The sequence below is a fragment of the Tenebrio molitor genome, chromosome 6, assembly GCF_963966145.1.
Source record: "Tenebrio molitor chromosome 6, icTenMoli1.1, whole genome shotgun sequence".
NCBI lineage: Eukaryota > Metazoa > Arthropoda > Insecta > Coleoptera > Tenebrionidae > Tenebrio > Tenebrio molitor.
In genome coordinates, this window is record NC_091051.1 from 19883782 (window position 1) to 19899580 (window position 15799).

Genomic DNA, 15799 nt, shown 5'->3' on the forward strand with positions numbered 1-15799 from the left:
TTGCTCTCATTTCAATGGGTTTTCTTGAAATAGTTGGAGATCAGACTGTTAAAAGAGCAGAAGAGAAAGGCACAATAATAACACACTTGTTCATTTCTCTTTTAATTTTTTGTGCTTGCAACATTTTTATTTTGGTACATGTAATTTACATAACACAGTATGTACTAAGGGTGGGTATTATTGTTGTTCCACTTTTAGCCACTACAGTAAGCACAATTCCAGGGCTTCAGATACCATTGGCACCTCAGTTGTCATTACTTTACTTACATCGTTTGGGAAATAATTTCAGTGTGTTGTATTTTTGGAAAATACGATTATTTGGAACACCCAATGACGCTGCACATTTTGACCGGTGTTCTGTTCGGTAATTGACCTAGTAGTTGAGGCGATGCCTTGTACGTTTTTGTTGTAGTTCTTCTTTTCTTCTTTAATTGTTGGGCAGTACAGCTTTTTGAAAGGTTAGAAGATAGCATAAAAGCAGGTGAGGAAGTAAGAAAGTTTGGAACTAGAGTGGGTCGCAGACCTCGTCGGGAATCATGTGTGAGAATTAGTTTGCGTGAAGAAAATGTTGATACGGGAGCTAGTACCTCCGGTGTTCAGAACGTTCCAAATATTACTTCATCAACTGTATCTTCACCAACCAAAAAAGGTAACATTAGGAAATAAAACGGTACTTACTATTATTGTGGTTAGGAAATTTTATCAATGTTTATTAAAAATGAACTTTGAAGTAACATGTATTTTTTTATATGTATTAACAAACCGAGTTTTTTTTCATTACTTATGTGAGAGTTGAAATTGAAAAAGATTGCACATTGCGCTAACATTTCGTCCGTAACAGGGGAGTGTTTTTCGTTCTTACAAGAAATAAAGTACCTAGAACATATTTTAAGTACCTAATGAGTAATTTAAAGTTAAATGAAATAAAAAAAAAGAATGCATGAAGCCCAAAAAGAAGAATTATGTAAAAGGAGTAATACAATTTTAAAGCCTGTTTACTAAAGATTATAAAGAATAATTTTAAAACTTTCAGTTAGACGTAACATTCGTAGGTACAGTTCCGGCCATTGAAAAGTGAGACACTTTGACAAAGGAAACATTTTGGCTTTGTAAATTTGTATTAAAATTGACAATCAACGACATTTATAAAATGTCACTAAAATAATTTGAATCAGGAGTACAGAGAATCAAATTTATTGAATGTATAATGGAGAAACATAAAAGACAATAAACGAAAAAAGGGTTAATATTTTATTGTTGCACATTTAACATTAGGCATTTTAACACTTGGCACGCGCTTGTGATTTGTTAAAGTAGACATAGTCGATGACACTGACAACAACGTCGTTAATAAAAAGTTAATTTGCAAAGTAAAAAACTTACTAAGCGCTATTAGAGTACCCGGATCTCAAATTTAACCTATGCCCAACTTTTGTTTGTTCTGAAAGAATTGAGAAAGATGACGTCCCTTTCTTTTCCTGACATTCAGGGAATGATAACATCACCAAGAAAAAAATCCTAACAGAAGAAAGCAAAAGAACAAGCAACCCACAAATTACTTAAATTATTAAGGAATTATACCAAGTATTGATCGAAAAATATGGAGAACAATGTTGTTGGTACACATACAGAGTGGCTACGAAAATTGGAGTCACTTTTCTTCATTTTGCCAAAAGACGTCGCTGTTTTCACAAAAAATTCTTTGAAAAAATTTAAGCATGAAAAAAATAAATGGCAACAATTTTGTGCAATTGTCACTATTTTTAAACAATAATTGTCAATGTCACTGTCATGAATTTCAATATTGAGCAACGAATAAATATGGTATTATCCTCCTAAAGAAGGTCGTTCTGGTAGAACAGCAGTTCTAAGAGTGCAGGATCATTGGCTACAACCAAATTTAGCTACGTAAAAAAACAATGTTGCCACTAATTTTATTTAATTTCATGGCCTACTAAATCTGAACTGCGCTGCGCTTATTACGGCCGTAACAAACTAGCTGAATGATTGATTCGGCTAATCTCAAAAAATCTACCCTTAACCAGCGCCATCTCTTTAAAGATATTAAACTACAAATCAATTAAATTGCCACAATAATTTAAATTTCCTTGAATTGAAGGTTGAAGTAGTACTAACATGGGAAAATAGTGCGTTGCATGTGGAGAAAATAACAACAGTTATTCCTCCAAACCAAATCCAAAATTGATAAAATTATAAAAAAAACTGAATGAAACATTTCACTGTGATACATGTCTCTTCTTTATTATCTACAGCAACTCCAAGACCCTTGTTACGATTAGTTTGGCTTGAAGACCGTGAGATCTGTACATTTGTGGAGCTTTTAAAAAACTTGGCTAATATTGTCACAGCAATTTTATCATATTTAATTTCAAAAAATCCTTGTCAACCACTGGTTACTACTTTCCATCCACATTTAATAAAGAATTCCATATTTACCTGTGATAAACACAAAGATAAAATTTGTAAAGTTATTATCAAATTAGTAATTAAACCAATTTTAAACATTGGTTTAAAAAAAAGCAGATTACATAAAAACGAAATCCATTCAGAATAAACTCACAAATAGGAAGGTTTTAAAATTATAAACTTACGAGAAAGGTATTGTCTTCCTGCAGATAGTTTTACTTTTAATATTTCCACTGTGTTCTCTCCATTTTCAGATTTTGCAATTCCATTTTATATATAAATATTATGTTTCATAATTTGATTATTGTAATTATTAGGTATCCTTACGTTCATGAAACGTATTCGTGAAAATTTATTTTCCGTCAAAATGACAAAATAGAAAGTGTTAACCTAACAAAATAAACACGTTATGTGATTGTGATTGGATAATTTCAATTCAAATTACATTTTTCTTTTCCATTTCGCTAACAGTTCGTTAAGGGTAAATTTTTTGAGGTTAGCGGAATCAATTGCTCCATTGAAACTCCGAGCTTTGTTACGGCCGTAATAAGCCCAGCGCAGTTCAGATTTAGTAGGCCATGTTAATTTTTGCTTATAGTTCCATCTTTTGGGCAAATGTGGAAAAGTGAATCCAATTTTCGTAATATATTTGAAATCAAGCTGGATCAGCAAACGAAAATAACTTAAAAATCATGGATATGCCTTTGACTGAAATTAGTGTTGAATCTCCGGCACTATACAGGGTGTAAATGAAATACACGTGTTAATTTTGACCAGTGGAAACGAAACGAAACGAAACTTTTCTCTGTAACAAAATTTTGCAAAATTCACAAAAGTTTTCCAAAATTTTTTGCCCCCTAATTTTTATCAAACGAGTCGTTTTGTGTGATTAACTAGTGTTAATTTATTGTAATCATGAGAATTTAAAGTTTAATTTTCTATTTTTTCTATAACAATGTAAATGACGGATTTTCGCCAGATTAACAAAAAGTTCTTACTGGAATTTATAGAACTCTTCGCAGTCTTCCGTGTTTATGGAAAATATATCCTTTTATGGCTAATGCCGCCGCCACTGCATACAAATATAACTTGATATTTATTCACTCATTAAAACTTTTAAATAAAGCTGAAGTGCGTGTGCAACTCGTGTTCGTCGTTTTTGTTCGAACAGACGTGTTCGTCGAACAAAACCGTCGAACAAAAACACAGTATGTGGGGCCCTTAAACATTGTAACTTTTTTGACAAGGCTCCGTTGCTACCGCAACAGAAAAATTTCGCTCTTACCCATAGGCGGGTATAAATTTTGATGGCTAATTTATTTCAAATTTTAAATCAATTTGTAACGCTTTAGGTAAAAAATTCAAATTGAAAAAACGTAGCTCTGCTACGTGTTAAAATTAACATACGTATTGCAGATACACCCTGTATATTTTTTATAATTACCCTGAAAACTACGTCAGTATCATTTTCGATTAAACACAAAGAAATATTGAATTTGGCATTCGAACCATTTCTAGGGAATGTTGAAAAACAAAATACAAGTTTTAGTTTCCAATTATTAAAAGTCATTCGCAGTCCGGTTACAAGATTGAAAAAAATGTTTTTTCAGATAAAAATTGACAGTGGCAAAGGAACACAACAATTGATAATGGTCTTGAGGAACAAGTACGATCTTCATTGTGGAAAATGGCATTTTTGTTGGAAAATTACCTACTTCAAGTGCCAGTATGAAACAATTTACTGTGACTAGCCTCTCAGTTCCGGCATTCAAATGAATCCCCTTTTTATTATGTCGTCGGATAAATTATGTCAGAGTCAGGAACAATAATGGGATTCACAGAACGGCCAGGTCATGGGCAGCAATAAATCATTCAAGCATTTACTACATTGTTTGCTGAATTGAAAATTGAAAAAGTGCAACTATTTCTGCATAATGATAAAACTAAAGAATCTAATCATTTAGTACACAAATGTATAGTTTTTAATTCAACTTGACTCATGTAAACGTAAAGAAGAAAACTATTTAGATGAAATGTTGTGGGTTATAGATTAATTGTGAGCATTTTAGAAGTTGCAAAAAAGTTTAAAAGTTATTTATTTGGACGTTGACAAAAAAAGATAACGGACAATTTTTCATACCCTCGCTAGGGACAACGGACTTCTGAGACGTTCCTCGCTTTTTCAACTGCAAAAAATAGGAAATTGGGGTGGGTATTGTAAGGTTCGGAAGGATGGTTGTAGGTACTGAGGGGTGGAGATGTGATCCAGCATCCGCATATCTGTGATACACGGGGTTTGCGTATATGTATTAAAATGAAATGAATTAATGATGTGGGAAAACCCTCGAAAAAACTCAGATCAGATTAGTAGCCCTGGGATTCGAACCCGAAAAAAGTAAACATTTTCAAAATTTGGAAACGATGTCTAATTGTTTGTTTCTTCAAGGCTTTAACGAGCACTCAAAGAGCAAGTAAGTAAAATATTGTAATGGTCCGAATAGGTTCGCTAAATTAACAATTTTAATTTAAATAATTTCTAAGAAACGTCGTTAAGAACCGTTCAGTGGGGGCTGAAATTCTTGTTAGTTGTAAATTTTATGTCTTTCAATGTCTGCGCAAGAACCCTTAAAAGTGGTAATGTATTACTCAAGTGAAATTTGCTGACTTTTTTGGAAATTTTACGCGTCCGTGTGACAAATCCAGGCATAAGGGTAACAAAAAATGTGGCAATACGTGATTCGTTCGATATTTTGAGAAGTCCAGTTAAAATCGGGGAGTAGGTAACTGAATTAATGAATTTCATATTAGCAAATTTCAAACAACAAAAACGATTCTAGAAATATCGAAAAGCTATCACGATTGGCTAAAATAACCAAATAGGATCTTACAGAGCTGATTGGCCATTTTAGTTAAGTAGGGGTTGCGAAAGTGGGGTGGTCCGATATAACAAAATTACGGGGAACCCCAGGCTTTTTCACTTTCTCGGGATTTGATCTCCAAAGTAGCTGGAGATATGTTTAGTACCTACGGTGGTAGGTACCTACTTTTAGTGTAGGGTAGGGTGGGCCACCATGAGACACGGGCCACGATGATACATTCTAATATTTTCGCTTAGGTAAGACATGTCCATCTATCGGTTTGGTGATAAATTATGCTTTACATGCTGGTTTGAAAATAAGATCTCTTAGTGCCGCATGATCAGCTGCACTTGAGTTTGTGACGAATGTACATGTTGGTGTGGCCTTTCCTTTTCGCGCCAATTTTTTTTATTGTTAGTTCTGTGCTAAATACTGAATATAAAGTTAAGATTCTTACATCCATTTTAGAGTTGACTAGTAGGCTTTCTTTTGTACCTAACGCTTTAATAAAAACTTAAGTTATACTAGATAAAAATACAGTTTTTTCCAATCATGCACAGATGGGGTACCATGAGACAGCGACCATTATGCCCGGCAGCAATGACTTATTTTATGTTTAAATATTTTGTATTATTGAGATGTCCAGAGGCCGTAAATGGAAAAGCCAGACAATATGAGAAGGGCCATACGACAAGTTTTAGTCGGGGAAGGCAGAGCGAAATTGTCACTTCGAAAAGCAGCAAAGAAAAATTAAGTCACTTTTCAAACGTTACAGCGATATGTTACTTTTAGCATTTGTTGTCTTAGACTTGCATTAAATAATTTTTTTTCTTAAAAATCAGGCTTATTTTTAAATATTTAATCATGTCTCAAGGTAGCCCTTACTAAGGGCCACTATGAGACAACAAAAAAAATTGAAATTTGAATAATCTCGTCGTAGTTCACATTTTTTCACAGTTTTCCATGTTTTTGCATTCATTTATGATTAACTATAAACAAAAAATAGTTTGCTCCATTATTTTTGAAAAGCTACGGCGATTAAAAAAAAAAACTTTTTCCGTCTCATGGTGGCCTAGCCTCCCCTACCCGTGTTGTAAAATTCCTAGGTAAATTATTCTCTAATTCTTTTACTTCAATTGTTGTCAAGATTTGATTATTCAACATGGTTATTTCAGCATTCGTTCTTTTTTTACACAAAAGTAAAGGTGGATTATTTTCTTCGAGAATTCAATTATAATAAGACTCTCTTCAAAATCTTCCACTTATAGTTGGTTTCTTTATCGCGACCTATTCTGAAATCGTTTAAACCCCCAGTGTCCACTACTCTCAATTAGCTATGGTCCGTCGTAGTGCATAAAATGAAAGAGGATATGGACCTTTGTCAAATCAGCTCACACGTGAAGAGAGATATAGGTACTTAATTAAAATGTGTTTTAATTGAAATAAGGAGCACAATGATTTCTGGACTGGGTCTCAGCTCAAGTAGAAGTGAAGTTAGAAGTTACTATAGTTTGTCCAGCAAGAGACTGGTTGACATAAAAATCACTAAATTCTACGTAGAAAAAGTACCGGGTGATTTTAAATAATTGTGACTTTTTTTCTTAAGTTGGGAACATTTTTCATAAATTATTTTGGCAAAGTTGATACCTTAATCAACACATTGGCGTACGTACGTCATTTTGACATTTTATGTATTAATAAATTGTGTCAAATAGGCGAGGACGCCTATGTTTATGTCAACTATCACATTAAAAAGCAGAATAACCAACAATAATATTACCAACTGTACGACCCCAATTTGAATTTAAATTGCCGCCATCGCAACAACGGAAGGGAACTAGGAGTAAAGGAAAACGCGAAATCATCGGGAAGATCCGGCAGCGGGGGAGTTGGACGATGTGTTTTTTATGGTAGACGCGACACTGGATTTTCAGCTTTTCAATGGTTCGGATGTGTTGCGTGGATGAATTGTGACAAAATTGTAATAGTGTCATTCCTGTTTTATTCCTCAATCAGAGTAAAAACACGGTACCGACTTAAACATTCCCGGTCGCGGACGAGACACGTGGTGATCGCTCATAGGTGTAAATCTCGTGAGTCGTCGAGAGTGTGTGCGTTGGGCTTCAGGTAGTATAACCTTCGTAGAGGTAATTTGAATAGAGAAGAACCTGTCACGTTACCTTTGCTGCACGTTGAAGTAGAAGGGACACAAAGTGCAGTGGCGTAGCAAATTATTTTTTCCCAGCTGATTGACGTTCGACATAGTTTGATTTATATGATAATATTTATTGATACTAAAAATTGTTGAATACATTTTAATAGTTTGCATACGTCACTTCAACAGACATTATTAGACATAACAATACCTACTTCAGAACCTGTTAGCTGAAATTAAATGACGCCCCACTTGCGCAAGTGCGCTCCTGACTCGTTTCCTCCCCTTGCAGAAAGAAATGAACTAGTCCGCCCGAGTCCAACCAAATTTCGTCTCTTACGCATATCACGTGACAGGGTCTTCTCTATTCAAATTACCTCTAACAATACGTATCTAGCAGGTATTATTTTTCCTTTGTTATTCCTACAAGCTCCTGAGAATTAAGAACGGTACGCTTTTGGGAGTAACATAAGTACGCTTGGAGACAAACGTCGCAATAGAGTTATCGGTAGTCGCAAAGCGTTGGGCGCGTCCACTTTTTCAAAATTACGAAACCGTGCGAATTCGTTGACAGCGTCCGGGTTGAAAGTCAGAGTTATTTAGGGGTGAACAGGAAAATTCCGTTGGGCGAGTCCATTTTTAAAGTTAGAGTTCAGTCGGGACGAACCGTCGAAATCCGTTGGGCGAGTCCATTTTTAAAGTTCGAATTCGGTAGGGACGACCCGTCGGAATACGTTGGGCGAGTCGATTTTCAAAGTTAGGGTTAGAAAGGGAGGAACAGTTAACCGATCCATTGCGTCAGCGATTTAATTAGGGAAAACGGGAGTCAATTTTGGGAACGGCCTTCCATTTGCCACAAGGAAAAACGAGGTATGTGTTTGGCCGAAATTAGGAGTGTAGACGCGGGGTCAATTTATCCACGTTGCACACGCACAAAATAAATCTGAACTAAAAATGAAATTCCCGCGAGCCGCCGACGATACTTGTACAAGCTTCGGTGCGACCGCGAAACAAACGGTATCGAATTAAAGCGCAACTCTAAATTTACCGGCGTCGGATTTACAAATAATATTGTCAAAAAAAAGTTTGAATTCCAAATTATACACACACACAAGACAAAATACGCGACAGAGAGAGACGGTAAAGAAGCAAAAGAAGGGACGTTATCTCCCTGCCGAAAAACTGCTGCGGCCTTGAGAGACGGAGATACCCGACACGAGCAAAATGGAGGCTCGGTTCCTGTAGGTGCGATATGATATTCGGGAACGATCTGACCTGAGCCTCCTGCGTCGTCCTTCGGCGTCCTGCGGGGTTCGCTGCTCGGCGGTCCTGGTACCGTTGAGGCCGCTGCTGACTCCGGTGGAGATGAAAAAAAGAAGGCCAGAAAAACAGGGAACTCGACGGATCCGCTGGAACGGGTCCGGCAAAAGGTCCTCGTAATAAAAGATCCGCTCAAAAGACCCTTTCATAGAAAGAAGAGAACGCCATTAGGTAACGTACGACGGGAAAACTGTGACTTACTCAGTCGGCGTGAGGTCTTTTTTTTGGGGCGACGAAAAGCCAAAAAAAGTCCGTGACTCCCAAGATCCGGAAATTCCGATTGAGTTGAGGTTCCAAAAGGTACGCTATCCAGCACGAAACGAAGAACCACGCAACTCTTCTGACGGGCACAGGAGACTTCGTGAAAATCCCGAAAATCGGTGCGATCCACAAAAAGAAACGCTGACACGAAGTTCACCCAGTCACGGTACTTTTGCGAAAGAGGAAGAGTGGCATCGAAACGCGAACTTATCGCCTTGCCCAAAAAAGTCTAACCAGTCTCGGTGAAGGAAAACAGACCTTAACAGGTGTCGACAGAAGGAATATCGTGAACCGACAGGTGCGTGCGTGGTCGAATTTTTGACGCGCGACAGCGGGACCGAGATAGGTTAGAAAAATCAAAACAAAGGGACCAAAAGGCCTACGCCGTCGATCATCGATGAGAACCGTCGATCGAGACCGTCTCCAGGTGTTTCGGGAGATGAAGAGAGTTCCGTGAAAGAAGGAGAAAAAAAAAATGTCCAGGGACGAGAAGGTGAAGGGAATTTATGAAGTTGGTGTCTAAAAAAAGGGAAAGGTAAGTGAACGGTACATTCAGAAGACCTACTCAACTCCGATAAACTCTAGGCCGTGAAGAAAGAAGAAGATAGGAAAGAGCGAAATTTTTCTGGCGAAGGGCCAAGGTTCGCGACCTGACAAACCCGACGGTATATAGCTACCGTCCCGCTGAAATTGTGAGGATAAGGGCACGATTCCAGCTGCCTCTTCAACTGGGGCCAAACGAAAAGAAAACGAAGAAAAGCCGACAAGGAAAACCAAAAGAGAAGGCAAGGTAGAAAGGATTAACGACAACGACAAGCGAACGGGAGGATGAGGGATCGGGAACGAAAAAGACACAAACAAAACGGTCGCGGTAACATGCGATTACTCTCAGCCTAACTGTGAGCGAGAGTTTACTGAATTCGTTACTTTTAAGGTTGCTTTCGAGGTGTTCGAGTAACGATGGTGCATCCCCAAGCATTAGTGGAACCCATGGGCCTTCCACTCCGGCCAAATCCGCAAAAAAACGAAAAACGAACGGGGTGAAATTTTCGAACCGTGACAACCTCAAGCTCAGATTTAGGTTTTGTCGTTATCTCATTTGTTTAAATTTTCTTTGTCCGCTGTGAACTGTTAATAGACAAATTTATTGTGTTGTTATGTATGTTTCTTGTTATGTCATGTAAAGTCGCACCGCTGAATTGTTAAATTTATCATGTGACCGGGTTTTGTATCAATCGGCACTGTAGGTGAAAACGAGAATGTATTCATTCTCGTATGCATAAAATAAATACAGGTGTCCTCCCACCGATTTATGCATTTTTATTTCGAAGTTTGTCCACCCTGCAGGTCCGCCATTTGTATCCCGAGCTAGTCTGCCGCTATTTTGTACAAAACACACAACGTAGGGGTTTTACCGCTTCGATGACGACCAGGCCATGGCCAATTTGTTCAATTTCGCGGGTTTAATTTGAAATTTCAAATATTTAAATTTGTGCGGGAGACTGGCGATATCTGCGTTATGTGCGTTGGTTACACAACCTATGAAAAAAAGTCACATTCATTTAAAATCACCCGGTAGTACGAACGTGATATTTTTGCATCGTTATCGAGTTGCAAAGTATGTCATTTTTTGATAAATCAAAAATAGTTGTCAAAAAGTTTCCTTGGATGCTTTAATATATTTTTTTTTTTGTTCGCCACTGTCAGAATTTGAGAATTTTCTCCTATGTGAACGGATTTTGATAAATGTCACAACTTGTCAAAACGAAACGTCAAGTTAATTTTAAAGATTTTAAGCGATTTGGAGCCTTTAAGGGGGTCGTCGAACAAAAAAACGTTGTATTCAACTCGTTCTTGTGTAAATTGGACTTTTTTTGGTACTATGGCGGACAATAAATTTAGGCCGGCAAATTTCTGACATTTCAAAAAAGTCAATGCAAGCGACCATTTATTGTCATTATGACTGATGTGCCAGTTTGTCAAACTGAAGATTTTCAAGCTGTTTGGCGTTTCCTTCGCCTTTTTCCTAACTTACAGATCATGACGCACTAGCATAACTGATTTGTAGTAGCACTTTTCTCTGGTGCACGCTTCTTTTCCCAATTTTAATTTTGATTATCGCTGTCACGATGACAAGAATGACAAAAATCGAAAATGGGGTTAGTTAAACATAATGCCAGCTTCACATTTTGATGTCAACTCAATGACAGGCCGGCCTAAATTTATTGTCCGCCATAGTACGAGTGGGCTAGATTAAAACGCGAGTGAAACGAACTCGTTAGATAAATAACTATGCCCTGAAATTATGCTCTGATTAATGTGTTCTAGTGCATTTTGTAGTGTTGGGTTACAAGCCTACAATTTAAAATCTCTCGCTGGACGACGTATAACGCTGTGAACGTCCATGTAGAGTGGAAACACTTTAAGGAGAACACGTTGAGTCATCCAAATCTGTCACTGATCTTTTGCCCAGTGACGTGTTATTAGCGTTTTGAAATGGGCGTATGGTAAATACGCTTTTATTTGAATTATTATGATTTATTCAGCCCTGGAAAAGAAGAAAAGAACTGATTTTAATATAATAGAAAACAACCCAAAAATCACGAAACACAACGAAACGAATACTGCCAATGCAAATCATAAAAGAGTACTAACGTACGCCCCTGACGCAGCATGGCTGGTCAACGGTTCATACCTTCCTACCCCTATATTTAAAAAATGAACTCGACTGACGTATTCCGTCTAGTGCGCAACTTTATTGGTGTGTTCTCCTTAAAGTGTTTTCACTCTATTTTTTGGTGTCGCCCCTGAAGAGGCTTCAAGGGCAGCAGTCATAAACCCCCGTCTACATTATTTGTACAAAATGAAATGGGTGGTCGAAGACAGGTAATAGCATAGAATTATTACATTAAATTTTTGTAATTTAATTAATGTGATTAACGATAAGTCTCCATAAAAGTACCACGAGGTAAGTTTTATGTAAAACACTTCAAGAGTTCAGCAATCGACATTTTATCGAACAAAATCTTTTTGGGACTTCAAATTACTATTAATCCAACTTTCAAATCATCTGTATAAATTTTTTAGAAATGTTAAAGTGACCTCAATAATGTATTTATAATTCTGAGAGCCGAAAACACCTCATACTAATATCACAGTATAAGAGTCTATTATGGCAAGTTTCAGAACTTTAAGTAAACATATTATCGTAATTACAGGTTTATGTCGTGGCAAGTTTCAGGTATTTATAGCGAACCTGACTAAAACTGGGTTAGTTGATGTGAAAATGAGTAAGAAAAGTATCGAACCTGTGGAAATCCCTCCTATTTACTTTGAGGTTCATTTAAAAATTTTATTTTATTTGGGTATCGACATATTACCAATTCAAAATACCTCAATGCGTTTCATTTTCTACTCTTATAGTATATTTATTATTGGTTTAATGTGTGTTTTCACGATCACTGAATTTCTGGATATGGTACTGAATTTCGAAGATATATACAAAATGACATTTGCTCTTTGCTACTTCGTTACCCACATCTTGGGTGGGTACTATTTTATCAGGAACAGCAATTTTAATATCCGTTTCAGGTACAGTTAAAATGTTCCTAATGATAGCTTTGCGTAAGAAATTATGGAACCATTTGAAAACGTTGGAAGAAGGTATCTTCAAACCGAATATCCAACGCGGTGGAATCAACGAGATTGACTTCGTTAAAGACGCCATTCAATTGTGCAAACGGCAGGCAAGGATATGCATCCCTAAAAAGAGAAGCATTACATTTTGTTTTTCAGGGTTACTTTTTCTATACTTTTGTCATTGTGATAATCGGAGCACGGACATTGTACGCTGCCCTTGCAAACTTACCCTATGACAAGCACAATTATGTAGAGGGCAATGTGACAATTGTGGTAAATACAAAAATCATGCCATATACTACTTGGATGCCGTTTGATTACAACGATAGTCCTCTCTACGAGTTGGTATTTGCGTTTCAAATATTTAGTACTGTGGTGTACGGGTACTACATCGGTGCAACCGACGCTGTGATTTGTGGGTTTATGATGCTGATCAAAGCTCAGTTCTTAATCGTAAAGAGAGAACTTGAAACTTTGATTGAAAGGGCTCAGCAAGCGACCAAAATGGAATCTAAACTTGAAACTTTGATTAATAGAGCTGAGCAAGGTGCTCAGTTAGAATCTAATCCTGAATCCAACACTGACATAAAGTCTTACTCGCCAGAAGGGATCGATCGAATTCAGTTACTGAATGAAAGGACGCAATACTTTGCTGAGAAAAATGCAAATGAAGCTGTTTTCCATCATCAAGAGCTCATCGCTCTGTGTGATCATGCCGAGGAAGATTTTTGTTACTTAATGCTGTTGCAATTCTTATCTAGTTTGCTGATAGTGTGTTTTCAGTTGTTTCAACTGAGTACGGTAAGTTGCTCATTTTGTTAAATTTGATTTTGAAAAATATTGTTCGTAGTTATCTCCGGATAGTGTCGAGTTCTTCAGCATGTCTATGTATTTAGTACTGATGTTGTTTCAACTGCTATGCTACTGTTGGCACGGTAATGAAGTTCAAATTGTCAGCGGTGAAGTTTCATCGTATGTTTTCAATATCAATTGGATTATAATGAAAGAGTCTATTAAAAAATCCCTAATTCTGATTATGATGAGGAGTCAGAGACCTTGTTATTTCACTGCAGGAAAATTTTCTTTGTTGTCTTTACAAACCTTTATGACAGTACGTTTTATCATGTTACGAACTATTAAATTCATTACTTTTTTAATATTTTTTTTAGATTGTGAGAGGAGCAGCATCATATTTCATGTTTTTACGTCAAATGAACGTCTAATTTGTAGTTCTTGTGCGTTTAACAATTTCTGCACTTAAACACACACTGTACATATACATCAGTACAATTAGAATGAATATTATTCATCTAAGTAATAAGAAATAAAGCAAGTTGTTTCACATTTTATAAAATGAAACTTAAATTTTTAATTCATTAATTGTTATTTTTGAAAAAATCATTTTAGCAACAAAGTTACACTAATAATTCATAGAAATATAACACAATCAAACACTGATTGTATAAAACACGGTTCTAACTCTTATTCAGTAGGTATTACCTGAACAGAAACCACCCGAATTGTTTTTGCTGCATATTTATTTCAAAAATAAACGTCAAAATGTCAACTATTGTCAAACGACTTAAAGAGATTAACCTGAGGCAGATATTTGTGATTTCAACAATATTATCAGTGGTAATAGTGTCTGCATTATCAACAAGTTCAAACTTTGAATGTTTACAGTTAGTCTCCCTTGTTCTTATTTCAATGGGTTTTGTTGAAATAGCCATGGACCAGTATTATACTGCAGCTAAAGGAAACACTATCGCAACACATCTCTTCATTTCGTTGTTCATTTTTTGTGCTTGCAATATTTTGATCTTATTGCATGTGGTATACATAACGCAATACGTATTAAAGGTGAGAACTACTATGTCAAATACGAATTATACTCTAATTTGAAGTTCTAGGGATTCAGATACCACTGGCACCTTAGTTGTCACTACTTCACTTACATCATTTGGGAAATCATTTCAGTTTGTTGTGTATTCAGTAAACACAATTATTTGCAATATCCAATGGCTTTACATATTTTGACAGCTATCCTATTTGGTATAGTAATATTTGGATAATTAACTTCGACGTGCTGTCTTTTTTGTTGTAGTTTTATTATTTTTTTTTAACTATTGGGCAGTTCAGCTTTTTGAAAGATTAGAAGAAAAATTTCGAGAAGCAGAAGAAATAAGAAAATTGACATCTAAAGGACATTACAGACATCGAGCGCACTGCTTTACAATTAGTTTACTCCCTGAAGATATTAACAATGAAGCTGGTACATCAAAAAGCAATGATAATTCTGTTACTTCGCTTGATCCCAAAAATGAATCATAATTCTTGTACATCGCTTGATTCCTCTTTGACGGGAATAAGTATACAGTTCTAAGATTAATATATATCGCTTTGTGAAGGAATACTTATTAGAAATGAATGATTACTTCAGCAACTAATACTTGCATATATGGTATTCTAAAGTTTTATGTAAATATGTATTTATTGTATTCTTTGTGATGGCAACTAATTAAAATTATGTATTAACGCACTAAACACGAAATAAATTTACTCGTGAGTAATTAGAATTTTAGAAAATTGGAACCATTACGTTCATGGGCTGTCATAGTAGAAAAATCATATTTTGAGACAAAGACGTTTGAAGATCCAGTTCTTGTGGAAGCATAGTAACATTAACCACGGGTTTTGTGAAAGTTTAACGGCGTCGCTGTTGAAAACGATTCAACATTCAGTAAAAATAGTTTCATCCATTGATAATTATGGGCCAATTCCACGGCAGTTGAAAATATCTTTGAATTAAAAGATCACTTCCTACATCGTTGCGCCCTGAAAATTGTTTACCAGCCAAGAAATGCTGTAATGAGGGATGGTCCTGGCACTATATGATGAGTGAGCTAGAGCTTTCGTGCTTTGGTTTGCACTTATTGCAACTGAGCAATGGAAAATTCAAAAACTACTTCCGCTACTTTCGACCAACTCCCAGTATAGAATTACTCCAAATACTTTAATTTGAAGAATGTTTGAAAATCAGTTTTACTTATAATTTGATTCTAGATATTGTTTTGTTCTGTTATCAAGTAAGCAGGCGCGGCTCGTGTTGAAATAAAGCGGGTGTTCTGCAAATTTATTA

The 15799-nt window shown here is 36.2% G+C and overlaps 1 protein-coding gene and 1 long non-coding RNA gene across 5 annotated transcripts; both read left to right on the forward strand.

Moving 5' to 3' along the window:
* The first annotated feature begins 9740 nt into the window (after nt 1-9740).
* Nucleotides 9741-10330, forward strand: LOC138133971 (uncharacterized). The gene is made up of 2 exons (XR_011160591.1): nt 9741-9892; nt 9956-10330. It is a non-coding gene; the product is annotated as an uncharacterized lncRNA (long non-coding RNA).
* A 2489-nt stretch (nt 10331-12819) lies between these two features.
* Nucleotides 12820-15230, forward strand: LOC138133970 (odorant receptor 4-like). 4 transcript variants are annotated; one of them, XM_069052002.1, is made up of 6 exons: nt 12820-13461; nt 13511-13771; nt 13830-14295; nt 14344-14520; nt 14571-14712; nt 14765-15230. In XM_069052002.1, the coding sequence occupies exons 1-3, from the start codon at nt 12949-12951 to the stop codon at nt 13881-13883; spliced, it is 828 nt and encodes a 275-aa protein (XP_068908103.1). In that variant the 5' UTR covers nt 12820-12948; the 3' UTR covers nt 13884-14295; nt 14344-14520; nt 14571-14712; nt 14765-15230. The 4 variants fall into 4 exon arrangements, with proteins under 4 accessions (XP_068908103.1, XP_068908105.1, XP_068908104.1 ...); XM_069052004.1 differs by having other exon boundaries at nt 14348-14520; XM_069052003.1 differs by having other exon boundaries at nt 13830-14292.
* The last annotated feature ends 569 nt before the right edge of the window (nt 15231-15799 follow it).